The sequence below is a fragment of the Conger conger genome, chromosome 4 (assembly GCF_963514075.1).
Source record: "Conger conger chromosome 4, fConCon1.1, whole genome shotgun sequence".
NCBI classification, from domain to species: domain Eukaryota; kingdom Metazoa; phylum Chordata; class Actinopteri; order Anguilliformes; family Congridae; genus Conger; species Conger conger.
The window spans coordinates 66,791,567-66,818,867 of NC_083763.1; the positions used below are offsets into that span (position 1 = coordinate 66,791,567).

A 27,301-nucleotide genomic window follows, 5' to 3' on the forward strand; every position below is an offset into this window, starting at 1 on the left:
CCCGTACAAAGCGCAGGCTTGTGAAATGGCTCCGAGGCCTAAAGCCCCGCTATTGAGCGCTGACATGAGAAGCATCCTCCCTGGAGCCGGGGCTTCCTGCGAGGCTGGCGGGTTTGGGGTCCCTTCCCACATTTCTGACAGAGCGCAGGGGCCTGCCGAGCTGGGAGGCAAACACAGTTCACCCCCCCCCAGCCTCCTCCATTGTAGGGGTTAGCCGTTTGTGTTAGGCTGTGCTCCCTGCCATCTGAAAACTGCGTCCTTTGTCAGTTATTCATGAGCTGCACTCTGACCGTGGCCCAAATTCACTTTGGCTCGGGGTTTTTCATTCTCTCCAGCTGTTGTTCCGTTAGAGCGCGTTTTAAAAGAGACGCACTGACCCATGGCAAAAAAAGGTTTTAAAATCTCAATCACACCTGCTTTGTGGGAATAAAGTCTTTCTCATATGCAAATATTGCCATGATAAAAAGCTCACCCTTTTAATAGAATAATATGGACTTAAATGTTTAAATATATATATATTTCTGAAATCCCCGTGTTTTTAACAACAGCAAAACAGCGTCGGTGTGACACAGTTACAAAGTCGACACGCTTTCTGGTTATGAAAGTTCAATAGCCCATTTCAGTGCTCAGGTAATGTGTTTGTTTTTCACAGTCCATCTGTATTGGCAAAGTCTGCCCTTAGTTCAGTTTTACTTGTCAGAGCAATAACATGGGTTACATAAACAGCCTGGCCTTCTTGCTGGGGTGTGAGTTTACTTGGCCGTGGGGGGAGTGTGTTTTGCTCAGAGCCTCAGTGTGGTTCTGAATGTTTGTTACTTTATGGATTAAAGGGGTTCTGCAAAATTCGCTGTCCTAGTTACTGGATTCGTGGAGTGACCTACTTTTGTATGGTAGAATGGAAATCAGAGCTGTGACATTGTGTGTGTGTTTGTGCGTGTGTGTTTGTGTGTGCATGTGTGTGTATTCGTCCCTGACTCGTACAGTAAAGCTGTTTCAGAATAGCCAGGGGTATTTCAAACCTACACTTTTGTTTTGTAATGTGAAACAGGAACAGGAAGAAGCATTGAGGGGTACAGAGAGACACATAGGAACATAATCAAAGGGAGAGAGAGAGAGAGAGACAGAGAGATATATATAGAGACAGAGCAAGTCAAAGGGAGAGAGAGAGGGGAGAAGAGAGAGAGAGACAGAGAGAGGGGAGGAGGTTGGCTTTTCCTGACAGTTCTTGCGGGGCCTGTGAATGCCAGGCTTGTGTAGACCTGCCCCTACAGCTGTGTATGGGCTCCATGGAGCAGGAAATGAGGGAGTCGAGCTGTACTGTCTGCTTGTGTCTGCGTTCACACACACACGCTCACCCATACACGTTCTCACACACACACTCACACACTCACTCACCCATACACGTTCTCACACACACACTCACCCGTACACGTTCTCACACACACACTCACCCATACACGTTCTCACACTCACACACTCACTCACCCATAAATTTTCTCACACACACACTCACCCGTACACGTTCTCACTCACGCACTCACTCACCCGTACACGTTCCCACACACACGCTCACCCGTACACGTTCTCACACACACACTCACTCACCCGTACACGTTCTCACACACACGCTCACCCGTACACATTCTCACTCACACAAACAATCACACACGCACACCCGTACACATTCTCACTCACATCACACACACACACACACGCTCTCCCGTACACATTCTCACACACACACACATGCTCACCCGTACACTTTCTCACACACGCACAAACCCACACATGCTCACACACTCCTGCTCTTCTTTTTTAAGTTGCTTTACTGACGTGACCTTACACAGTGCCGCCAAAACAAAAGTGACAAAGAAATCATTCACAAAATAATTACATAAGTAATAAAACAACTACAATTTATGTACATACACAATTAATATATTTTCCACGCACACACGCACACACAGATATCAACAGTCATCACCATAGGCTTCCTGCTCTCAGTCACACTCAGTGGCAGATGAAATGACACTCGAGGCCCTGTCAAGCTTTGCAATGAGCACTTTGCAGCTGCTGTTAGTAAAATGTCAGGCATAAGCATGCTAAATATGTAATAATATCAACGCTTCTCAAATATTCATATTGTCTTGTTAAGTGGCACTTTAAAGGCTGTTAAATTAGCATCCACTGTCTAACTGGCAGTCAGCTGCAGACGTTATGTAACTCAGATCAGACCGATTCATTTGTGAGAGTGTGTGGTACATAAGAGATCTGAAAGGAGATATCAGTCACATTTGTCCTCCAATTAAATGCACAAACATGACAGTTCATTGCTTGCCAGTGATCATAAACAACCTAATTAGACTGTATGGCGTAAGCTCATTAGGCTCCAACATATGTGATGTACTTCAGTGGCCTGTTTGGTTTTCTGCATCGCCCAGATTGCGATTACGCAGTCGAGCGCTAAATTTAGCCGATTGTACATCAACCGCACCGGAGGAAAGGCCGGCGTGTTTGGACGCGAGACTCCCTCACGATTGCGCAGGCAGTCAGCAGGGAACCCCGTCTCCTTCGAGAGAGAACAGACGCAGCCTGTGTGCTTTTTTTTCCCCATTTAGACTCAGTTTTTTTTTTTCACACCTTGTGTGGGCGCGTTTTACAGGGGGAAGTAATTACAGGCTGTCTAACGTCGAGCTTTCAGGTGGACTTTCAGTTTCAAGCGTGCGCCGGTCCAGCGAAGGCCCCGGTCTCCCTGTGCGTGTCTGGGCATTCACCGCTCCATGTGTGTGTGTGTGTGTGTGTGTGTGTGTGTGCGTACTGCAGCGCTGCTCGTTTCTGTGTCTGCGTCATCGCGCTTCTGCGTCTCGTTTGGGTCCCTTCTGGGGCCTGTTCCACAAAGCAGGACAAGTCACCTGGGTGACTGCGCAGAGTGAAACCCGGAACGGCTCATTTCAGTCCACGTTCCAGATTTCGGAGCGTTCCGGGTTTTACTCAGCGCAGTTATCCGGCGAGCTGGGTAATCCTGATCTGTGGAACAGACCCTGGCTCCCGGCTCATGCGCCATGTTTTTGTGTCCCGCAGTGTCGTCATGCATCACCACCTACAAGAAGACCCCGCCCCCGGTGCCCCCCCGCACCACCACCAAACCTTTCATCTCCATCACAGCCCAGAGCAGCACCGAGTCGGCCCAGGACGCCTACATGGACGGGCAGGGCCCGCGCAGCGACATGACCAGCCAGTCCGGCCTCAGCAACTCCACCGAGAGCATCGACAGCATGAAGGCCCTGACGGCCGCCATCGAGGCGGCCAACGCCCAGGTGCACGGCCCCGCCAGCCAGCACGTCAGCAACAGCACCATCACCATCACCGCCACCACCTCCGCCATCGCGCAGATCGCCCAGGACAACAAGAGGGACGCTCTCAGGAAGTGCCTGTCCATCGGCATACAGGTGAGGGGCGGACTCTGACCAGGGCCTTCTGGGGGATAGTTAAGGCCCAGCCACACCAACAACTATAACTATGGTGATAACTATATATATATATATATATACATATATACAATTCTAGAAAACGTTCCAACTGAACTGTGGATGGCGGAGTCTATACCACAACTATACCGTCAAGGACAGCGACGAAGTATACCGTTGGGTTGACTTTCAGAGCGATTCCTTTCCAGCTGCACGAACGATAAAACGGTGGCAGCCATTGAAAATCCATCTAATTTACAGGCCGTCACATGCAAAATGGCAGATGGCATAGCTGAGAGACTGTTTACAGAACATTATCGTTCATCAGTGTGAATGCTCACATCGTTATTGTTGTAGTCATAGTTGTTGTTCTTGGTGTGGACAGACCTTTAGTGCACCTTCTGATGTCATCCTTGGGTGCTCGCCGGAGTGTTAGGTCTGTTGGTTGTAAATGTTTAAGCCTTTGGTTATAATATTGCCTTTTAAGAGGGTTTGGGTCATGGCAGGAAAGCGTTTGATTGAGTAGTAATGAATCACTCTTCCATATAACGGCTTTTTAGAGCCAGTTACTTGTTATGAATGACCTTCAAGGCAATGAGTCAACTTTACTGAAACTCTGTTCTGATGTGAACACTTCCTCCTTCCTGGTTTTTCATTAATTTTTTTAATTCCACAATGCTATGTGACAACTCTGGAATGAGCTTTTTTGTGTTCTCCCTGAATTGAATCACCGGTGGTCCCAGTTTCATTTAAGAAGATAGTGAAGGACCCTGTCATGACTCCTCTCCACCTCTCCTAGGTGGATGGGCCTGAGGATCCCCTGGGCCTAGATGACCACTCCAAGTTCCAGTCAGTGGGGATCCAGGTGGAGGACGAGAGGTGGTAAGTACAGACGCCATTTTGTGGTCCCAGCGAGGAGACCATCTCGATAGGCACGCATTCACCAGCATCAGCTGGGAGGTCAAATGCCTGATTCAGCAACAAAAGCAATGCGCTGCCTCTCATTTATAAACATGAGCTTTTGGTAGGATGCACTCCTCGACTCTGAATGTTGTTAGATTAGTGATCTCATTCAGAGGATATGGCCTCCCGGAGAAGGACTGGAGCCTGCAGACTGTGTGAAAGTGATGGACAATCGATGACAGGAGCGAATCACACGTCTGAGATCTGGGGAAGTTATTGACGTACGAGATGGTGTGACAGCGGTTTGTTTTCATGCAGCCGGTCATCGTGCTGACACGGAATGGCGCTGATTTGCATGTGAAAGGCGGGCATGGCAACAGCAGCATATGGATTGTGTAACACAGTGCATCTGTGTGTGTGTTTGTGGCTGATACGCACAGAGAGGCAGGGAGAGAGAGAGTGTAATCTGACACAGGAATGGAGAGAGGGATGAGGAGAGAGGAAGAGAGAGGGGAGTGAGGGAGAGAACAGAGAGAAAGAGGGAGGAGGAATGAGAAAGAAGAGTGAGAGGCAGGTTGAGAGAATGTCATCTGACAGCAATGGAGAGAGGCTAGAGGAGAAAGAGGGAGAGAGAACAGAGAGAAAGAAAAGGAGGAGGATAGAGAAAGAACAGGAGAGAGAGGCAAGGAAAGAAAGAATGTAATGTGACACGAGTGGAGAGAGGGGTGATGAGAGAGTGAGGCAGCAGGAAAGAGAATGCAGTGAGAGAGATGGAGGGAGAGAAAGGGGAGTGTGTGTGTGTGACAGCAGAGAGGCAGAGAGAGTGTGTGTATGTGTGTGTGTGTGTGTAACTGGAGAGAGGCCGAGAGAGTGTGTGCGTGTGTGACAGGAGAGGCAGACAGAGTGTGTGTGTGTAACAGGAGAGGCAGAGAGAGTGTGTGTGTCACAGGAGAGAGGCACTGTCTGTAGGGCAGCGGTCAGTAGACCAACCAGGGGGCTCGGTGACAGCTGTCAGGGGAGACCATCTGTTCCCCACATCAGCGCTCATTTGGCTCAGCCTGCACTGGGCCACGGGCTGATGAAAGCAATGGGTCTCTATGTAGCGCTTTTTTTTTCTTTTTTTAATCGCGACTCACAGTTGTGGTTAAACACACCCCCATCTGCCTTGACAATGGAACACAATTGCAGAGACGCAATCACCCCCCGCCATCTTGACTGTGTCACTTCAGTGTCCTAACCAAACAGAACGGGCAATTGACCTAGAAAAGGGAATAGTCACTTCCTTTAACGGGTTAGGCCATCGTAATAAGCACTGCTCACTGACTTGCGTAATGAGTTGTCTCCCTTTGTAAATGATTAAAAGAAGGTTGTCATTACTTTTTGTTTGAGACTCCTGAAGTTCTTATGTTTTCTTAACACTTTTATTTTTGCACCAACCCCGCTATTTAACAAATGAAAATTAGGCTGCAATTCTCAAGCACCGTTTTCACTGTTCCCACACAGTTTTTTCGCAGAAATGTAAGTAAGGATTTCACAGTTCTGTCAGATATGTGACAGGTCCCAGGAAAGGAGGTGAGGTTGACAGGGCTGAGAGAGCAGACGTGGGTGATCTGCGGTGCCCTAGCAGGAACCGAAGCCACCTCTCGGCTGCCAGGGTAAATATTAACACAGCCGCGATCTGCTGAAGACGCATCAAGCCCGGCGCTAATGCCTAACGAGTCCGTTGCTCATTAACAGCGCGGCGGCGGCAGTGTGAGGGCTCTCAGCTGCTCTCTCCCTCCCCTCCGCTCCTGGCCCCGCGGCGGGCGGGGGTGAGTCAGGAGGTCGCGTTGCTCCGGCGCGGGGGAACGGGCGCCTGCCAGGCTTCTCCGAGGCAGAGCGCGCTGGCGGGAGATTCCCAGACGATGAGCGCGGCGTTCTCCCGCGGAGCCGCTGCCCGTAAATCTGAGCGTATCCAAAGGGCCACGCTGGAACAACCCCGGGGAGGCAGACGCCATCGTGTCCCTGTTAGTAAGGGGTTTGAGCCCCTGGTCTCCCCCATCACAGAAACCCCAGGGAAGGGCTGTTAGGAAGGGGTTTGAGCCCCTTGTTCCCTCCATCACAGAAACCCCAAATGCGCTCTCTCTCGCAGGACCAGGGACATTCCTGAGAAAATCGAATGTGGCGACCACACACAGCAGCAGTGCCGTTTGTAATTACTGCCACGGAAAGACCCGTGTTATTCTGGGCTGCAGATGGAGAGTGACTGCAGTTCTAGGACTGTGCTGGTTCTGATTTTGTTGAATGATTGAAATATGTGCTTAATTTTTTCTTTGTTTGAGTTGAAAGTTGGGAACGGCTGTGTCCAGTGCACTACATTATATTCTGGGAGGGCATAGTTGTTGTTTGGACATATCTCCTTACAAACCCAAACAAAAACCAGCATCAGGTTGAATATGCTTTGCTTTTCAGTATTCAGTAGTCTAATCTGTAGCTGTTAATTCTGGTTAAACATCAGCGTTGTCTGCATTGGTTAAAGTCGGGCTTGTGTGTGCCTTTTCATCTAACAAAGCTTCCTTACCAGCACCATAGCAACAATGAGTCATGCACTCAGTAACCAATCGAAAGTCTGAAGGGTTGGACTCTTTTATACATAAGTATTTCAGAAAGTATGCTTCATTTCTTTTTCAACCATTGCTAACTCTGTGGTTTTTTCAATGGCAGACTTTCAACCCTGAAAGGGCATAGACAGTACGCTAGTCACAGACAGTTTCACTCTTTTGCTGTTCAATAACTGTGGCTACGTTAGAAAATACAAAACGATAAAGCTATCTCATCCTGTCGACATCATAACCTTGCTCTGAGTGATTGTTTATAATCATTCTGAATGCCAGAGGTATCCTAGTAATCCTGTTGTTTACAACAGTCCTAAGACCTGATTGGACAGGTTTCCCCAGCAGATGAAAACCTGCTTCACTACCCTGTGGTGTCCTGGATCTCTGCTGTACGTTGGCTTGTATCATAAGGTTGTTATGGTGCAGTGTGCCTTTAAGAAAGCATTCAGTTTCTGTTCCAAACACCGTGAAAACATTTAGCACTTGGCTACTGTTCAGATGCCGGGTCAGTGTGCCAGTGTACCACAGGAATGTGGCATATTTTGATAACAAAATTCAGAAGGAAAGCTCAAATTTTTGCATGAACCAAATACTGTAGGCATGACACATATCTTCTACATAAATTGTAAACCTGCAGTTTTTAATTCAAATACATGCAAATGAAATCTATATCCATTTGTTCTATTTGTTTTCATAAGTGTGTTTGTGAAAACCAATCCACTAAAATTGTCTTTAAAACAAGCAGCATTTTCTTAGAAAGGCATAGCCTGCTTCTCAGCTCTAAGCAGCAGGCGAGGCTAGCTGTGTGAGGTATTGGGGAATGTAAATGAGTTTGTGGTGGGTGGACCCTCTGCGGCCAGCGGCTGGATTTAGGGCTGTCACGGTATCCAGCTGACGCTGGTGTCATCAAGGCAGGGAATATGCTTTAATCATGCAGTCCCTCGCCCACTCAGCTACCCGAAAGGGAGCTGCATTGGTTTAGTGTCTTATTTACTACAGAAAATGTGCATGTCTGGAGCCATCTTAAAACATTGCCACCGGGACCTGGGCAACAGTTTCTGCTCACGGGAAAATAAAGGCTTACATATTCACCCCTAAATACACGTAGGCTCCTGCATTTTGATGTTGTTTTGTTGGCTTTGCTTGTGTGTGTGTTTTTATGACTATTTTTCCCTTCAATTTTTGGGCTAGAAAGCTTTCCTTTATGACTGATTCTGCTGGCAGTAATGTCACACAGGGCTTTCAACAACAGCTCTCGCTGACTATAAACACGCGGCCTCGTCGTATCCAAACAAGAACGCGACAACGCCTCTTCGTATCAAAACGGAAATGCACTGTCAGACTATGCAGTATGAATTCGCTCTTCCAAATCAGGAGAAACACAAAGAGAAACGGGGCCCACAGCTCAGCAGTACCTTTGTAGTTGTTTTTCACTTCCTGCTTGTTATTCTTATTTATTCATTTGTTAGACACTCGTATCCAGTGAGACCCCATTGCATGATGCACAAAGTGCACATCACAAGGGCTGTACGAACAGGGGCACGAGTGCAGAATAGCAAGTGACACATTAGCATAGCGAAGAACCATGCTAAGCACAACAGTGGGAATGCAATTGAACACAAGCAGACATTTCATTTGCTGGTTTATGTGTCTGCTAATTCAGTTATTATTTCCTTGAGTGGCCCCTGACTGTATTAACAGTGAGGGACTCATTCCTGGAGTTTCAGAAGCCTGTTTGTCCATGTAGTGAAGGCCCAACCTTAGGCAGGAAGTTGTTGTGCAGCTGATAAAAGAAAATAAAACAGGCTGGAATGATTAAGGCCCGGCAGTTACAGAAACCACCTGCTTGGTCGGGTTACTCTTTAACTGTACGCTCTCACTGTACTATGAGATCTTACTGTGAGATCTTGTGGGAGTGAAAGGGAGTAGCAAGTTTGGTTGAGGTCTGAGAAGTGAGTGATTAGGGGAGGCTTGTGTTGAGGTTTTAGTAGTGAGTGAGTAAGGGATGCTATGTGTTAATGCACGAGTATTGAGTGAGTAGGGGAGGCTTGTGTTGAGGTCTGAGTAGTGAGTGAGTAGGGGATGCTGTGTGTTGAGGTTTGAGTAGTGAGTGAGTAAGGGATGCTATGTGTTAATGCACGAGTATTGAGTGAGTAGGGGAGGCTTGTGTTGAGGTTTGAGTAGTGAGCGGGTAGGGGTGGTTGTCTTAGTTTTCTGCTGGTAAACCCAGTCATTGCATTTACCCTCCCAAAGGGCTGGTGTGTGACAGTTTAGCTTCTGAAGGACAGGAATTATGATGCACTCTCCAAGGAGGACAGTTTGACCTAGCGTTGTGGTCAAAGCTAATACACTCCCCCTCTCTCTCTCTCTCTCTGTCTCTCTGCCTCTTCTCCTCTCTCTCTCTCTCCCTCTTACTCTCTCTTACTCACTCTCTCTCTCATGCCATGAGCTGGCACGTTTTCCGGGGGAACAGGCCAAGCCCGTTGTGGAACCTGAGCGGTGCTTCCTGCTTGCCATCCAGACTCTCTGAGGCAGAATGTTCCTTTCGTGAACACGTGCTCAGTGTGTACTTGACACCACATTACCTCATTTCCTTTTAGTTTTTTCCCACCCACGCTGCGAAGCCTCGGGCCATATTTATCATGAAATGTACATTTTCACAACGTCAGAGTGGAATTTTGCCGTTCCATATTCAGACATACACAGATCAGTGGGCAAATTCAGGCAGTTATGAAAATAACCAGAAACGAAAGGTTCACACCCCTAGAGCTGCTCATAACAAGAAACAGACACCTGTTAGATCTTTATTGTTTCTCATGTCTAACGCACATGTACTCATCTGTCAGAGTACTGCCTAGGACATAGCACAGAACACCTCAGTTAAAATTTTACATTGCTAATAAGGGGTTTGTTGCTTACTTAATAAAGGCATGTACTGGTTTGGGGTCTGTGCTTGCATTGATTTCAGTTTCAATCTATAACTTGATAATATGTGTAAAAAAACGTTGTAACGTTGTTTTAACGTTGTGCTTGAATTTATAAAAGGATATATTTTATTGTTCTTGAGAGTTAAATTCTTTCGATAAACATCCCCAGTGATGTGCCCTGGTTATGGAGAGCTGCATGGTGTAACATTGGCCACCCTGTGTTCCCATGCTGGTGGTTAATGCTGCAGGGCGCTCACCCGTGCCCTCTGGTCTGCAGCTATCGCAGGTTCACCCGCTCCAACAGCGTGACGGCGGCCGTGCAGGCGGACCTGGACACCCTGGAGGTGCTGGACGGGTCGTCCGACTCCCCGGACCTGGAGCTGGCATCCCCGGGCCTGCTGTCCCGCCAGTACTCCCGAGACGCCTGCACCTCCACCGTCAGCATCCAGGGCTCGGGCAACCACTACCACGCCTGCTCCGGGGACGACGACTACGGCGACGTGGGCTTCGACCCGTCCATCCTGCCCCCGCCCGACCCCTGGATCGACAGCGTGACCGAGGACCCCATGGAGGTGGTGCAGCGGTCCGTGTGCCAGCGCGACGGCCGCTGGTTCCTCAAGCTGCTGCAGGCCGAGACCGACCGCATGGAGGGCTGGTGCCACCAGATGGAGCAGGACGAGATGGAGAACGACCTGCCGGACGAGAGTAAGCGCCCGCACAAAGCCAGCACCCTGCCCAGAACCAGCACCCCGCCAACCACTGTATAAAGTCCCAATAAGCCAGCTGACTAGAAGCCACATAACGTATTATGATTTAATGCTGAGAACAGGCCACTCAGCCCAGAAATGCCTGCCTTATACCTGACCAAATGACCAAAGCCAATTTAACATTTGAACAGATTGTACTTTTTAGCACATACACTGGTTGAGAGACAGTTCAGGAAGTGCATTAAATAATAATAACTTTATTTATGAAGTTATTTATGTTTGTGGGGCGGCCTGCAGCTTAGTGGTTAAGGTACATGACTGAGACATGCGAGGTCAGTGGTTCAATCCCCAGTGTAGCCACAATAAGATCCGCACAGCCATTGAGCCCTTGAGCAAGGCCCTTAACCCTTCTGCTGCTAGTCAATTGTACGTAGCTCTGGATAAGAGCGTCTGCCAAATGCCATTAATGTAATGTAAAAAGCACCTATTTCAGTGAAATGTGCTTTAGAAACTGATAAAAGAGGGGTAATGTTAGAACATAAATGAATGAATGTCAGTATTTCTTTTCGGGAGAGTTAGCTATGATGTGATACTCCGCAGTTGTTGCTCCTCTTCTCCCGGTCCCTGTCCACACAGTCACACAGAGAGATGCGTGCAAACTGACGCACAGGCCTGGGATCCAAGCTGCTCCCACAGAAGCACCACAAAGCCCGGTTGTTTGGCTGTCTCATCTGCGAAGTCCAGCAGACATACCAAGCATTTTTATCAATGGGGAGTTGGTCAAGTGAGGCCCACATCTGTCCTGCGGATACGGGGCAGCCTCCGGAGCGAAGCCACTGCTGTTTTCCATTATGAAACCCTTCCTAACGAGGCCTTCGCCCCTGCGAAGTCACACTCAGCCGACTCAGCCTCTGCTCTGCTGCTCTGCAGAGCTCAACTTCCAGACAAACACGAGCACGTTGACCCCATTTCTGTCTCAGAGAACGACTGCATTCCAGCGCAGCGCACAGCTGAACACAGCTTCGGGGGAGCTGTTTTCTTTGGTTTCACTGTTGGGAAAAATGAAAGTAGCTACAGTAATGCAAATGTCCTTGCAGTAGAAATGCCGATTCCAGGGCATGCCAGACAGAGCATTTTCACCTTTCACCCACTGAGAGCTCTTCCTGTTCCAGTCTCATTTCATCTGGACAGAACCTGGAAGCTGGTTTAGATTATTTATAAGCCTGTATCTTATAAGCAGGTGGAGGATTGCTTGTTTTTCGGTTACAGTGTACCATAGAAGTGTACTAAGACCTGAGTCTTATGTCATAGGAGGCGGAGCCACGTCAGATCCCGGTGACGTGCAGGCGCCAGATACGCAGATTCACTCACTCACATATTTGTTTGCAGGCAGATTAGACACTAATGTCAGGAGCGAACAGTAATAACACACCTCCCCCACTGTCGGGGACAGGCACAGTGGAATTCCATTCCTCGGTGAGTAATCAGCCTGGTGATGAAACACGATACTTCCAGATGGCAGAGGGGTTACATCAGAGCACCCCACCAGCACTGTCACTCTTTCAGTGGAGCCTGCTGGAGCTCACGGTCCGGCTGAGCTGGGCTGGGCTGACATGGCTCAGTCGGTTTTCCATTTCAGTGTGAGCCACATAGGCTGTGGGATGAAAATAAACCGAGGTTTAGAGATTTCCCAAGCTTTTGCTGCACTACTGGGCCAGAAAAAAAGCAAAAAAAGGTTGTGCTTCAGCTACCTATTGATGGTCTTATTAGTGTGGTGTGGCATATAGATCAATTACACAGTTAAACCACGCATTGTGTGAGAGATTCAATTCACACATACTGTATTTTGCCAAGAATGGACCAAAACAAACATGACATGAACACCAGCCACCAACCAAATGCTGGTAAATGTTGTCTGTAGCTGGTAAGCTATTCTACCAGCCACTTTGGCAGGTAACCATCCATCAATTGGTGGTCCTGAGTCTCTCATTGTCTGGTAAAGCAGTGAAATTGGCTGGTGAATTTTGGGTCGTACCAGCCAGTGTGGCTGGTGGATGAAAACGTTTCCTGCCCTGGTAGTGACCCTTTCTGTGTCTGTCGTCCTCAAAGAAAAGGAGATGTGAAAGCTCCTGCTACCTGCACTCAGCAACACTGTTCAGATTTAGCTCAGAGGAGAAGTGCAAAGTGGGTTCGGCGTCCACTTTAGCATCTCAAGTGGAGTCTAACAGCACCCAGGGCCTAATGCAGTCCTGCTGTTCTCTCTGCCGGCTAAGCACATTTAGCAGTTCACTGTTTTGGTTCCCATTCCCACACTATTTTTAGTCTGGCTGATCACAGGGAATCCACAGAATTTTGTAAGTGTGGTATCTTTCATGGGCATTTTTAATAGAAGGTATGTCAAGCATGCATCCTGTTTTTGTTTCTGACCCTGTGTATGTGTGTCTGTGTATTTGTGTGTGTCTGTGTGTGTGTGCGTGCACGTGTTGTTAACTTGCAGTCCTGGGGAAGATCCGCAGTGCAGTGGGCAGTGCTCAGCTGCTGATGTCACAGAAGTTCCAGCAGTTCCGGGAGCTGTGTGAGGAGAACCTGGTAGGTGGGCGGCTCCGTGTGTCTAAACCCCTCCTCCAAACATCCGTCACTCTGCCTCTGACTGACAGCCCCTCCCCTCCCTTCCCCGGCCTGTTCCAGAACCCCAACGCCCACCCCCGGCCCATCTCTCAGGACCTGGCCGGGTTCTGGGACATGCTGCAGCTGTCCATCGAGAACATCAGCCTCAAGTTCGATGAGCTCCACCAGCTCAAAGCCAACAACTGGAGGCCTCTGGAGCTCCCAGAGAGGAAGGTAAATCAGCAACTGGTGGCTGAGAGAGTCACTGATCACTTACAGTCAGCTCACAGTTTAAGTGCTTGGAACACAATTTGAAAAGTGAATCTTTTCAAATTGAAAGTAACGATTTGAAAGTAAATCTTTTTTGAAAGTACGATTTGAAAGTAAATCTGAATTTGAATTTGAAAGAATTTTTTTAGATGTTACTGTTATGCAATACAGGGCTTCCCCTTTCTAGGTGGCTTCTCATATGCTTTATGTGTGCAGAAAAAAACACAGCTTTTGTGCTTTGCATGTTCTTTTACTTTTTAGAAATTCATTATTATTTCATTATTTATGTGTGCATCAGTTTGGTTTCATTTGAAATTTGTAGTAGTTTGTTTTGCATGGAGTGATGCAGTCCTAGACTTGGAATCACAAAAGCTGAATGTTTTTTTTTTTTGTTTGTTTGTTTTATTTGTCTTTCAGTCGTGGTTTCCTGACACGGTTTTTCCATTTTATTTTTGCTTTGTCGACAGTGAGCTGCTTTTGCGAAGTCATTCCATCTGGCACTCACCGTGGGGCCTGCCCGCGCTGCCTGCTCTAACCCCCCACGCTCTCGGCCATCGTTGTCTTTCGCGCTAACCTTACAGGTGTGCAGGTGCTGTCTGTGCTGGGCCGCCTCTCACCGGCTAACTGACTGTTTGTCGTCCCTGTTCAGGAGAGAAGGATGCCTCCTCCTGTGCCAAAGAAACCCCCGAAAGGCCACCCCCCCCTGGCCAGAGATAGGTCCCTGGAGAGCACGGAGAGGCAGCGCATGGAGGCGCGCAAACGCCTGATGGCCGCCAAGCGGGCGGCGTCTGTGCGGCAGAACTCAGCGACCGAGAGCGCAGACAGCATCGAGATCTATATCCCCGAGGCCCAGACCAGGCTATGAGTCCCAGGGCCGCAGCGTGACGTGGCCCCGCGCGCAAACACACAGACACACGCGCGCGTACGTATGTACGCAGACACAGACACACACACACACACACGCAGGCACACACAGTTCATCATGCTAAAGGGCAAGGGCAGGGCGCGTGTAATATAATCCCTTCCCCTTTGTTTCCATCGATCAGACGGTGGGCAGGATTACCACTATGTCGATTATATTTCGGTTATATTTCATTTCTTTGTCTCCGTTCCCCCCTCCGATTAGGGTGGTCTCAAGTCGATTAGAATGTTTCAGTCCACACCTGTGATGTAGCCTCTCTGCCAACATCGTTAAGATTTTTGTGACCCCTTGTTTCAATCGTTCCACACTAATAACATGGCTTAGCCTCACAAACTAATGTATCGTAGCCACTGAGCATTACCGTAAAGTGTTTTTGCCCGTTCACCGACCTTCATGCTTGAACTGTTGACGGAGGCAGACCCTGGCACCACGTCTCAGAAATGCTCTCCCCCGTCGTGGGAGTAACTAGGCGAAGCTAGGGAGAGGAATTAGACCGTCAGTGACAGGGCAAAGAGGTGAGAACACGTCACTCCTCCTGTCCCCCTGCGCTGATTGTTGTCGCGGCGATCCCGACGTTACCCTGGAGAGAGCGACGTGTAAACAACCCGGAAACGCGTCTACGCTGCTGGCGGCGCTCTGAGTCACACCTCCGCACCTGAGCTGTAACTGCCACTGTCCCTGACGCGGCTCCACGGACGGACGGACGGGGGGGGGGGGGTCTCTCCACACTCTCCCGCGACTACGGTATCCACCAACACACGCTGCATCCATTACCTCACCAAGAGCTTAGTACTTCTGTTTGCTTTTTTCCGTTAGCGATTTAGTGCTAGTAGCAACGCAAGCCAGGGGAGACATTACGAGTCCGAAACAGATCCTCCTTAAAGTGGAGAACTAGCCTGGAAGAAGAATAAAAACTGTCAATACACCGTAAATAGGCGAAAGGTTCCATATAAATAATCAATGGCTTGCATTTAGGAGGACTCCACTGCTTTGTAGTTTTTTTTGTTTTTTTTGTTTCTTCCTCATGCATATAACCTACTTGTTATTGTGAACGTTTGCAACTTCTAGAGACAATGTATTAACACTCGTGTTGCCATCGGTCGGACTTTTAGAAAGACATTCTGAAGTGGATATTATAGGTGATATTCTTCCTACCTGTTTTGTAAAATGGGATTTTTTTGGGTGGGGGGGTTTAAGTGCATTTGTACATTTATTGATCATCAGTGGGACTCTATATGAGTTTTTAAAAATATCTAACAATGAAATGCAAATGGCTTCTTCTTTTTTTCCTCCAAATGAAGTCTTTCCAGTAGCAAGTGCGGTGGCTTAAATCTACCGGTAAACTAAAGTGTTTGAGACTTCTTGGTTGGGTCAGCTGAGCCCCAGTCCCAGATAGGCCAGGATAGAAGCACCACAGAACCTTTTTGAACAAGGGGTTGATGGGAGTTGAAGACCAGAGTGTGTTAAACATTCTCAACTAATGCACTAGGGACTTCATCTCCCACAATCCCCTCTGTAAAGCCTTTTGTAATGCAGCTTGGGGATGAGTTCAACAGGTCAAATATTATGGATTGTTTCAAGGAGGTGCTCATTGGAAATGGAGTCCAGAGCTTGCTCTGTTACAGTAATGTATTCCTCATCTTATTAATACACACTTAAGCTTCCACTGGCACAGTCACAGAATCTCACCCAACATTTGCTTGTTTAACTCACCCTCCAGTTCTTGAAGAAGACCATGTGACTCATCTTTTCCTATCCATGGCATGGTGGACTGGTTCAGTACTAACTCTCAGGTAGAGACAGGGAAACAGTTTGTGCAGAAAAAAAAAATCAGGGTCTCCCAGAAAACCAGGGGTGATGTTTGTCAGTCTGTATTAATGTGTGTGTGATTGATGAGTGTTTGTGTGGCGGTTTATGTGTGTGAGTGGGTGTGTGGGTGTGTGAGTATGTGTATTTTTGTGTGCGAATGGGCCTGTATGTGTGTGTTTTAAGTGCATGTCTCTTAAGTGCTTCCTAATTTTCAAGGTCAGTATTGACCTGTCTTCTTTGGATATGATAAAGTAGCCTCTTGGACATACTGTAAAATAGACAAGCTGTCCCACGTCATTATTTTAACAAAAATGAGTGATATTTCTGTGTATAAAAGGAAGTTTGAAAAAGGTGTTCCTTTAAGCATGCAGACACGAGTTCATTAATATAGATGTAGATCTAAATTCTATTATTTTTTTATTTATTTATGACTGTTTTTTACTGTTTGAATTATGTTTATTGTTATTTGTGCTACTCTTATGTTAAAAATATATTATATAAAATGTATCACATTACATATATGCATAAGCATATATATCACAATGTATGTAATTGGTTGCAATATGGGTTTAATAAGAGTTCCTCAAAATCTATGGACGTTATTTCCCAATGAGGAATGCACTATTGAAAATGGACAATATTCTATTATAACCTCAAATAAACAGAGGAGCCATTGGCCTGTCCAGAAAAAAATAACACTTTAATCTGGGTCTTCATTAAAAAGGCAAGCATTTCACCACAACTCGCTGTCCTTCAAGTGAATGGCAGACATTCTACTATGGAGCAGAAGTGGAGAAGTCTCAACACTAGAAGAAAACGTGTTGGCTGAGTTTTGAGCCAATCTTTCCCCCAATGTCACTGATATGTCACTAGAAATGTGCGCACACACACACACACACACACACACTGGCTGCACTTGAGTAAAGCCACTAACCCCCTGTCTGGGTGGAGCTGTTGTTGTTCAGTCTTTAGTGCGTCAGGTTTGTTGGGATCCCTTGAAAAGGCATAAGGGCAAATGGCAGTGGGTTGGGGAGGAGTAAGGTACTCTTGCTTGGGTGAATCTGGATATCCCTGTCCCCAAGCAAGTCCAAGTTATGCATCAGTTTTGCAAAGCTTTGCTGGAAAGTAAAAATCTTTCAGCAAATACAAGGTGTCAACTAGACAGAAAAAAAGCTTGGATTTCAGTGGTGTACTACTATATCTCAGCCAAGGTAGTCTTCAGTGGTGTACTACTGAAACTATATCTCAGCCAAGGTTACCTGTAGTTGCCAACCACTGTAAGAATCAAATCCATTTCAGTTTTCCTGAGAAAACGCACAACCGATGGGTCACAATAAGAGTGTATGAATGCAGAGATGTTTACCCAGGCATTATTTCTTCATAAAATTTGACAATCTTAACGATTTTCACACCACAAAGTTCATGGTTTCATTTTTTTATTGGAACAAGCTGCTGTTTTTATTGAGCTGTACTGCAAAAAAAAATCATTTTGAAGCTGTGGTCGATCTCTGGTAAAAATGGTCATTAGTTTTATTTCAGTGATCAGCCTTCATTTATATCCAGATAATTGAGCACAAGGTAGTCTCAGGGTAAGGGGTACACCATTTAAATGGAGGAATACATCTATAATAAAACGACAAAACTGCAGTTGCGAATTTGGTTTCCAATAGCAAGATAATGTCCAGTTTGTGAAAAGGTTTTGGGTCAAAATCCAAATTACCCTATATTTTGTGAGATTATATCCGAAGGTGTTATTTTACTAAATTCATTTCTTGTTCTTTTATGTCTTCATAAGTCATAGTATCCCACAAATATAAAAATATGATGGTTTTTTGGTGGGAACAGAATTGTAAAAATGTAGTCACCCAGGATAATGTCTAGCTTCAAGATGCATTTTTCAATTGTGGGTTTTGAGCTATAGACACATATTTGAGCAATTTTTGTACACTGTGATACAGTAAGCATTGGTACTTTATTTGCCACCAGAAATGTAATCATATAGTTCACTTCAGAATATTTGAAACCATTATCACCACACTTTTAACAGGAGCTGAGCCAAGTTAATTACTTTGTGGTAGAACCCTTTCTTTTCAGAATGTAAACAGAAGTGTGTACCTTAATATTTACAGATTGCATACACCTTGTTGTAACTGGACAATTCCCAAATGAATTCACAGACACAGTGCACTTTGAAGATGTATTGTTTTGTCGGTCACATGAATGAGCTGCAGCTTTGGGTGAACATTATCAGTATGCCCTGACATTTCAATGTGTTTCATAAAGTGACTAAGCTGAAAAGTGTGGAAGCAGTAAATTGCCAAAACAAGGATCGTGCGACAATCCAGGGGGTTTTCAGAAATGACTAGGTAGTTTGTGTATAAGCAGATAATATCACTAAAATTAATATTTGTAAATAAATGAATGTTTCCCTATGTAAAAAAATAATAAAATACCATTAAACAAAGATGAATTTTGTATCATTGTTATTACACTATTAATGTCATTGCGTGTGCTCAAGCTTTTCATCCGAGGAGCTGGATGGGTGGGAAAGTTGGATTACACGTGTAATTTTAGCCAGTGAATGTCATTTGGGTTGCCTCACCAAAAGCAGTATGCGATTGTTCAGTGCTTCCACATCAGTCAGCGCACACCCCATCCTGTTGATGGCATAGAAACCCCTAAGGGCCCGTGTCACTCTGCAGATTCTCAAGACTGGGTACTCCCACTGGTCACTTAAAAACAGAAATGGGTTCCTCCTGTTGCTGCACATGTGCAGTGGGCCCTGACAGCAGCCACCTCCAGGCACTTCCACCATAAGGCCTCTGCATTTTGGGCAGACAAAAGGGGGATTCAAAGCTCTGCTAGACCTCGTCCCCTTCCTGCACTGCAGAATCTGAGCATTTCTGTGGAATTCTGTGACAGATGGCACTGTTTACCCCCGCACTCCCCCCAGCCCCAGACAACAGGTAACTATTTCTTGAAAACACATTACTTGTATGGACGTCAAGGACCGTTCAGGCCTAAATTAGTTGACATATTTATACATTTCACTCAAAGCAAGGCGCTAGCAACAGGAACCCCTCCACTAATAAAAAGCTTCAGCCTGGCAGGATGAGGCATACAGCATTACACTCTCAGCAAACAGCCACATCTGTGTGAAGTGTCTTGTGAAAGCCTTGGTATAAATACCACGGCAGCCCTCCCACAGGATATGACCTGAGCTGTTGTCCTACATTAAAGCTGCCTCCACATTGTTTGTAATAAGCTTAGCCCCTGACTGGGAGCTGCTGGAGGTGCTGGAGCTGAAGGCCTGTGAGGGCCGGGGTTTAATTAATGGGGGAAAAAGGGTAAACAATGCTCCTGTAAACATGCATCACAGTGCAGGAATGCTCCCGGCTGACTGGCCTCCCTGTCGCGACTTGCCCCGTTGCTGAATGCGCGTTTCGTCTGGTGCCTTTAAACTCCCAGCGCTGGAGAGTCTTGGGATGATGAAGCAGACTTCCTGTGTGCCCGGGCTCCCTGCTTCACAAGCTTCCCCACACAGGCTTCAGGCAGGGGAACGCTGTAGAACTGCGCTGCATCTCTGGATGACCTCCAAAACTGGCGAGCTGGAAGACCCGTCTGAGAATAACTCATTTAAAAACATCCACTCCATTTACGCCTACTCGACAAGGAGTTTTAGTCCCTCGTTCATGAATATTAATGCCTTGCTCAATGGTATGCAGGTTTGTTATTTAAACGTGATACAGATGTGAGTGTATGTGTGTGTGTGTGTGTGTGCTACAGTTTGACACCAAAACCCAAATTGTTTTTTGTAGAAAACAAAACTTTATTTGAATATCATGTGACCCAAAATTGCCACAAAACATTGCACAGTATGAAAATATGAAATCACATCATTGGGCATTTTTGTCACATTAGTTACACACAGGGTCTTTTTTGCCATTTATTTGATTTTCTCATTTATTCAGTGGTGATATGAAACAAAACAAAAAAAACTTATTCCAGCCAACTGACTTAGTGTTCTTCTTCCAGTTTACAGTACATGTACCACACACCAAGTGCAAGGTACTGGGGGTCTCAACTTGGCACATTCATTGGCCATTGCTACGCAGTGTAAAGGCTCAGACATAGTGTAAAACTGCTACATAAGTCCTCTCAAAATGCCCCCGGGAGAGAAACAAAAGGAATGAAATATTGAACGAAGATGTTTCTTTTAACATGACAAACAAAAGCAAAAAAAGCCTATATTTTTAACATGAAATACAAGTGACTACAGTAGTGATTAAGCTCATGGTAGATGACGAAAGTAAGTTGTACATTTAAGACACTGAGATGCCCCTTTTCCTGCCCTACTGTGCAAATGAACGAGGCAGAAAGATTGCAAACTGATGTGTGAAAATAAAATGACTTGACGGTGAATAAGTCCCATTAAGGAGCTGGATTTAAGATGCAACCAGAACCAGCCTCACCAACCAATGCTTTCTGCTTCCACCCAAACCAGTCTTAAGACAGGCAGCTTTGTCTCTTACTTTGTTTTCTTTTTTTTGGTCCTGTGTGTGCAAAAAGATACATAGCTATACATTTATATATATGAAATACAAAACAAAACAAAAAAAGGACGTCCAAGGCACCACAACGCGATTTTCTTTTCTTTTTTCTCTTAAGTTTTTTTTCTTTTAATACAAAATCCTCATCGATTTGATTCAACTACCAAAAAATAGAAATGATAAGACTTCTTCTCTCTCTGTCTCTCTCTCTCTTTGTCTCTCTCTCTCTCTCAAACATGGTCAGTCAATAGATTTTGGAGTCCATCTTGGAAACGAGAACCCATTGAGACTTTCATTTTTTTTGCTTGCTTGTTTACATGTTTGTTTGTTTGTTTGTTTGTTTGTTTTTAAGACACCAGCTGTTTGGCCTGAAGTTCCATCTCGGCCGCCCTCTTCAGCGCCACGTCCACCAGGAGCTGGAAGCCGCTGAAGTCCTGCGTGAGGTCAGGCGGGGTCGGGGGCGGGGTGTTGAAAAGGCCGCTCTGGGGGCTGGAGTTGCCGTCCGTGGCCGCCTCGCCGTGGCAACGGAACAGGCCGGCGGGCCCTGTGGAATGAAGGTCCGTGGCCTTGTCCGCCAGGACGGAGGGGCAGCACTGCAGTGGGCTGCCCTGCGGGCCGGTGATGGTGGTGTGACAGATGACGGACGGCCGGGGCAGCAGGGGCCCCGGGGACGCGGTTTCGGGCGAGGCGCTCTTGGCGGGGAGGCCGTGCTCAAAGCTGGACGGGTGCAGGGCCCTCCTGTCGTAGGACTCGGCCGTGGCCAGGGGTTTGGGGGACGGGGCGCTCTCCATGATGCCTCCCTCTCCCGTCTTGCTGCCCCGTCGTGAGATGGTGAACTGGTTGGGGTCTTTGCCGTCTTTTCGCAGCATTTCGGGAAGCAGTCTCCGGCGGGCGTTGATGAACCAGTTACAAACCTACATTTAAAAAAAGAAGGATGCAAGTTAGAATTTTGGTGTGATTTTTTTTGATGGGGGACCACTTTTACTTACAAAATGTCATAAGACAGTTTTGCGGATTTGCCTCATTTCCGCACTACAGTTTCACTTCTGCATACACCTCACAATCATTCATCCAGCCCTGGCCACTCTAAGTGCATTTCAGCAGTGACTGAGCTGAGTTCATATCAAAACAGGATGGAAAACTGAATGTGGTACTATGTCCTAATTGTAAAGTACAATAGCCACATTTATAAGCTATATAACATGATAGTCATATTCCTATGCATATTGAATGAGGTGAAAAGAGAACTTTTCAGCAGAACTTTGCATTTTCTTAAAATGCAAACATCCAGTCACTGTGTGGTTCTTAAAGTAGGGGAATTCCTGTGAGAACAGTCCGGTGTAATTTCACAGTGAGTGATAATGTTCCTTTTAATCTTTAACTGCACCCTTATGTCATCTCAGTTAACCATCACACCCTTGATACATCAAGATCCTACTCCCACAGAAATGTCTGAACATACCCCTTTGGCTAATAATCCTCATTTCAAGATCCACAATTATTTGGTTTCTGGGTGTGAAACACAAATCATACATCACAGTTAACCCCAGACAAAATATCACCTCAGCACTGAGGGCACAGGGATTTGTACAAGCTTTTGGCTCAGGAGCGCTTCGGCTTAGCCACACAGAATAATCATCAATCACACCTGTAGTGTGGAGAGATGCGTCTGTTTGGAGAGGAGGGCCTTCTCCTGCTCCGACGGGTAGGCATTGTAGCGGTGCTCGTACAGCCAGTCCCTCAGGATCTGCACCGACTCTTTGGGAAGGTTCCCCCGTCTCTTCCTCTTCCCGTTCCCCCCACTGGAGGACAGGTCCAGGGGGGCGTCCATGCAGTCCTCCTCCTCCGACTCGCTGCCCGAAAGCACCGCCATGCCTGCGCACGTCAGAGAGGGGAGAGAGGGAGTCAGGGCCGGCCCCCATTCCCCACAGGTGCTATCACTAGGCAGCTGGCGTGTCAAACACACACAGGCAGGCCTGGCCCGCATGCCGGCAACGGGGAGGAGACACAGGGACAGCATAAACATTTGCATGTGTCAGAATTTAAACCTGCCCCAACAAATACAGCACACACCTTCATTTTTTGGCAAATGGAACCAGTCAGGAAGTTATGACAGGGGCCAGGGGCAGCTCTCATGGATTATTTTTGTAAATAGTATCAGGCTTAGCTGGGTAAAATATTCTACTTTCATAATTCAGACATTACTGAATGTTTTTGGGGTTTTTTTCTGATATAGTGTTTGTTCTGCCGACCACACACGATTCCCTTAGTGTTACTTGGGGAGCAAAGTAAGGATGAATCTGAGTATCTGCATGGCACTGTCGTCATCAATCATGCGTAAACTTTCTGTTCCCAAAACCACAGCTCACAACGATTTTTTTAAAATTGCCAAGTGATACAAATAGTTTGTCAGAACTAAGATTGCAAGGTCTAAAATGCGATGAACGTGTACAAAGTGAAACTCCAATGACGTCAAAAAAACATTATATTAAATGCTAACAGAAGTTATATAATAGGAAAACTAAGTTAGTTAAAAGTTCGCAGCATAGGCCTCCGGTTTCGTTGTTTCGGCATGCATAAAGTAACGGACAAAAACGAAACAAACTAACGACAGTACAACTGTTACACGCCACGCGTGACACATTCACATGTGAAGGGGACTTATTTTCGTGTAAGATCAAAGCCAAAAGTAAAGCCGATTTAAAACAAAGTTCGCTATTATATTGACAACTCATTCGTGATTTCAGAAACAACGGATGCCTTGGTTTGTGCCGACTAACAATGGGGAAAAACGCACTTGTAGAACAAAGGAGAATTCGTAACTGTTATTTGGATGGGCTATTGTAAATTACTACTTAAACTACATATACTAGAGCAATGTGTTGTCTACATCTAATGTATAATTACAGTTTATGTGGATATACTCAAATACACCGAGTAGAAGTACACTAATTAAGTGGGCCTATATAAGGAGGGGGGGTCTACGACTTCCAAGACCTGTTGCAAATCAGCGTCTCGAGACTAAACAAAAGAATCTCGGTATCCGACCCATTCAATCGGTGTCATTTCTTCTTTAAACCAGTAAAAAATGATTTTCTTTGTTCAAGTATACTCACAAACACTACATGTACGATGAAAAGTTATTTTCAAACATTTTTTACAACAAAATAAACTTTAAGTAAAGTGTGAGGAACAAGTTCTTTTGTGTGCAATGTAACACGAGGTCTAAGAATGCGAAACGCTGCCTCGGGGAGGAAGCCAAGCAAACAGTAACTTCACAAAGGAGGTCAGGTTTTAACGTTCCGCTGTTTCACACTCCTAAACGAGATTGCATCTGTTAACTTCCGAATGTTTTATTTTTCTCGATATAATGACCAACTGATACAAATTATTAATAGCAGGCCATTCCCATGTGAAACTATAGCAAACAATGGCATGTCAAAATGGAGAGGTAACTCAACGCTAACTACCTTCATTACATGAATACTGAAAAAATAAAGCGGTTTAGAGTTACTAAATGCTTTGCTGTTGAACAAAGCTGGTCTGTTGATCTAACGTTAAATTGCAAGGCTGCAATTTTTATTTACAAAACTAGGTTATTCATCTAACAAAACAGAAGTTTTAAATGTTGAATTTCCTAAGTCCATGCAAACACTAAAACAGAAAGAACCATGGCAATTTAACTTCTATGGACACAAACACAAGACATTTTATTGTTCACCACGTTTAAATTCACGACGGCTCAAAAGAGCACGAACAAGGAAACCAAACATTTTGACAGCCCGCCAGCAGCACATGGAAAAAAACATGTTTTGTCTGGCGCATAAAATGGCACGCACGCCACGAACATTGTGAAAAGCATTTTCGAAGGTACATAACCTAGCAACTATGGTTTTCCCAATACATTTTCAATGAACGCCAACCGAAGTTACAGCTTTAAGTCGTGATATTCAAGTACATATATCCGTTACACGTACCTTTTTTTGTCTTCATCTTGGTCGAAAATTCCCTTTTCACGTTAGCTACAATGGGCGCAGGTTTTACGATTTATTCCAGACCACAGGTTCTTCTTTTTCCAGTCAAACCACACGTAAAATCCACGCAGTATACGCTTTTTCCACAAAATTCACAGGATGTAAAGCTGCTCTTCGGCGTGTTCATTTGTTTGAGACGTAACACATTGTCGAGGTACCTGAGATCTCCTGTTTGCCTTGGCTAAGCTAGTCTCGCTCAATGTGTGTTTGATCATGAATGTGGGTGACAGCTATCGTTGACAGCTGCGTGACTCAACGGTCTAAGATCCACCCACTTAGAGGAAGAGGAAAAATCTGTGACATCAGCATGCTGGATTCAGTGAGATGAAAAAAATATTTTGACCACGGTACAATGTTCACACTGAGACTAATCTTGTGCCATAGTTCCGTGGGAATTATTCATATTTTTACTGGCTGATTCATTGCTTAGTGTTTACGGGTAGGTTAGGTTACGGGTAGGTTAGTATTATTAGTTTAATTCGTTATTTGTTTCATATAGGTAACTATCGTTTTTTTCATATAAGAACAATGCTACTCTTGTGTTTTAATTGAATTGCTCTTTTTTAGAGAATGCACCGGAGCAATGTTTGATAGGCTAGCCTCCTTTTTTCGTTGACAGGTACCCTGGAGAGCTAGATTGTAGGCAACATTACAATATTGGCTAAATGCCCCAGGCTGTCCTCGTCATGAAATGCGTTAGGTTGCTATGTTGTGGACTGCATTTATTTATGTATTTGCCTGCTTGCTTGTGTTTCGCTTATCTTACGATGCACAATGTACAGCTTCATTGCAGCACAGCTTGATAACCCTCGCTTGCATACCCATGCATATTAAGTTGCCTATGTAACATGTATGGACTTTCTGCGTTGCAGAAACTCCATACAACAAAGGCTATTTCTTATGTAGGCTACTAGTACACCCCCCTCCCCTCCTCCCCGCGAGCCCACACACACGCTGTCTTGAACTGACGTGAAACACCTGCAATCCGCTTTTATCTTCTTGGATAATATACTAGCATAACTGCTCTCTGATGGCCGGAAATAGTCATTACAAGAGCTGGCGCAATTTTATTTGAGGTCAAGCGTGTGGAGAGGGGCGTTGCATTTGTACAGTAGTTTATATAGGGCACTGCACTGTCCTTTTCACGCTTATGTCATGTGTTGAGCATGCACTAATTCCCAACTGGAAGGTTTAACAAATGCGCACCAACGTGGGATTAAACTAAAACACAATGCAGATGTATTATTCCGATTGGAATTTTATGTTGTGTTAATATTGCAATATAGCTTTTGAAATACGTAAAATAACTGGATGAAGGCTACTTCCTGATCCAGTTCTCTTTGGGCAGCAACTACTCAATGACAGCAAACGCAAGGTTGTGTTCATAACGTGACACCCCACAGGAGTAATTGCAGTCTTTTTTTCCCTCAAGACTTCACGTCATATATTAGATGTCAGTTGCACCCCCTTGTGGTAGATTTGTGATACTTCATGAAAACGCATTTGGATTTACATGTTTACTTTATTGCGCATAGAAAGTTTTTCTTCGCGCTCTCAGGCGCAAGGTTTATTTTTTCCTTACATTAAATAATTCTGAGACATTTATTTTTCTGGGGCATACCTCACATTTGAATTTACTGGAATTTCACGGTTCTCTTTTGGAAGTGCAGTATCTATTTTGAATAAAGCAAATGTTACTGCAATGCTGGGAACAATAGTAAAGTCAATATATGTTGCTTTATATTAAAAATCCCACATATTATTATTAATTATACAAATTTTGAAACATGTAATGTCAATGTAAAATAATAACTTGAAGATCCTTGCTCCATTTTCCGCACCACTTACCCCCAACCAGAAAATATAGGCAAGTAATGGCAATGGATTGCTGCCCTCTCCTGGTGAAATATATAACAGCATTTTCATTCCCTGTTTTCTATTGTATTTTGACTTCATCCTCTGATACATCAATTGCGTCGTCATCATAATCAGATTTTTTCTTTACTGCTACTGGTATCACTATTACGTGTTTACCTTTAAGAACATCAACTTGCAATTCTGCCCAAGTACACAGATATTGAGCTGCAAGTACAATGGGAATATCTGGTTGCTGGTGCCTAAGAGCTCCTTAAAGCAACATGGGACATTCTCCTGGGAGTACTTCCTTCACTGATCAGATTGGCATGAGAGCACCAAAATAAGCACATTTCATCATGACCACATTTGTGGCTAAGATCCTACTGCGAATTATAAACTGCATATACAACACTGCTTGTGTATTTGTGTGTGAAATGTATTTATGTGCTCAGTACTGGATTCTTATGAATGTGTATTGCCCTTGAGAGTGAGAAAAGCGATCCCCCATTCACTTGTGACTTAAGTACGGCATGAAAGTTGTATTGTGGTGCCATTCCAGATAAATGAATGTGTATTCCTCCCAACCGTCTGGTGCAGGAACAGGGAGGTCCTGTACGCATTTCACACCTATTCACATAGTCCTTCCTCTTCCAT

At 45.5% G+C, this 27,301-nt stretch overlaps 2 protein-coding genes across 2 annotated transcripts in view; one reads left to right on the plus strand and one right to left on the minus strand.

The window, feature by feature from the left end:
- Positions 1-18,670, plus strand: part of dlgap1b (discs, large (Drosophila) homolog-associated protein 1b) — a 135,851-nt gene extending 117,181 nt beyond the window's left edge. Inside the window, exons 8-13 of the mRNA XM_061239349.1 lie at positions 3,082-3,449; positions 4,267-4,349; positions 10,169-10,596; positions 13,096-13,187; positions 13,287-13,439; positions 14,125-18,670. Coding sequence (XP_061095333.1) covers positions 3,082-3,449; positions 4,267-4,349; positions 10,169-10,596; positions 13,096-13,187; positions 13,287-13,439; positions 14,125-14,340 — 1,340 coding nt within the window. The 3' untranslated portion in view covers positions 14,341-18,670. The remainder of the gene's footprint in view (positions 1-3,081; positions 3,450-4,266; positions 4,350-10,168; positions 10,597-13,095; positions 13,188-13,286; positions 13,440-14,124) is intronic.
- A 1,341-nt stretch (positions 18,671-20,011) lies between these two features.
- Positions 20,012-25,049, minus strand: tgif1 (TGFB-induced factor homeobox 1). The gene is made up of 3 exons (XM_061239372.1): positions 24,734-25,049; positions 22,405-22,631; positions 20,012-21,670 (listed from the first exon to the last, which is right to left on the minus strand). Exons 1-3 carry the CDS (start codon positions 24,747-24,749, stop codon positions 21,104-21,106), a joined length of 810 nt encoding a protein of 269 aa, XP_061095356.1. The 5' UTR covers positions 24,750-25,049; the 3' UTR covers positions 20,012-21,103.
- Between the last annotated feature and the right edge of the window lie 2,252 nt (positions 25,050-27,301).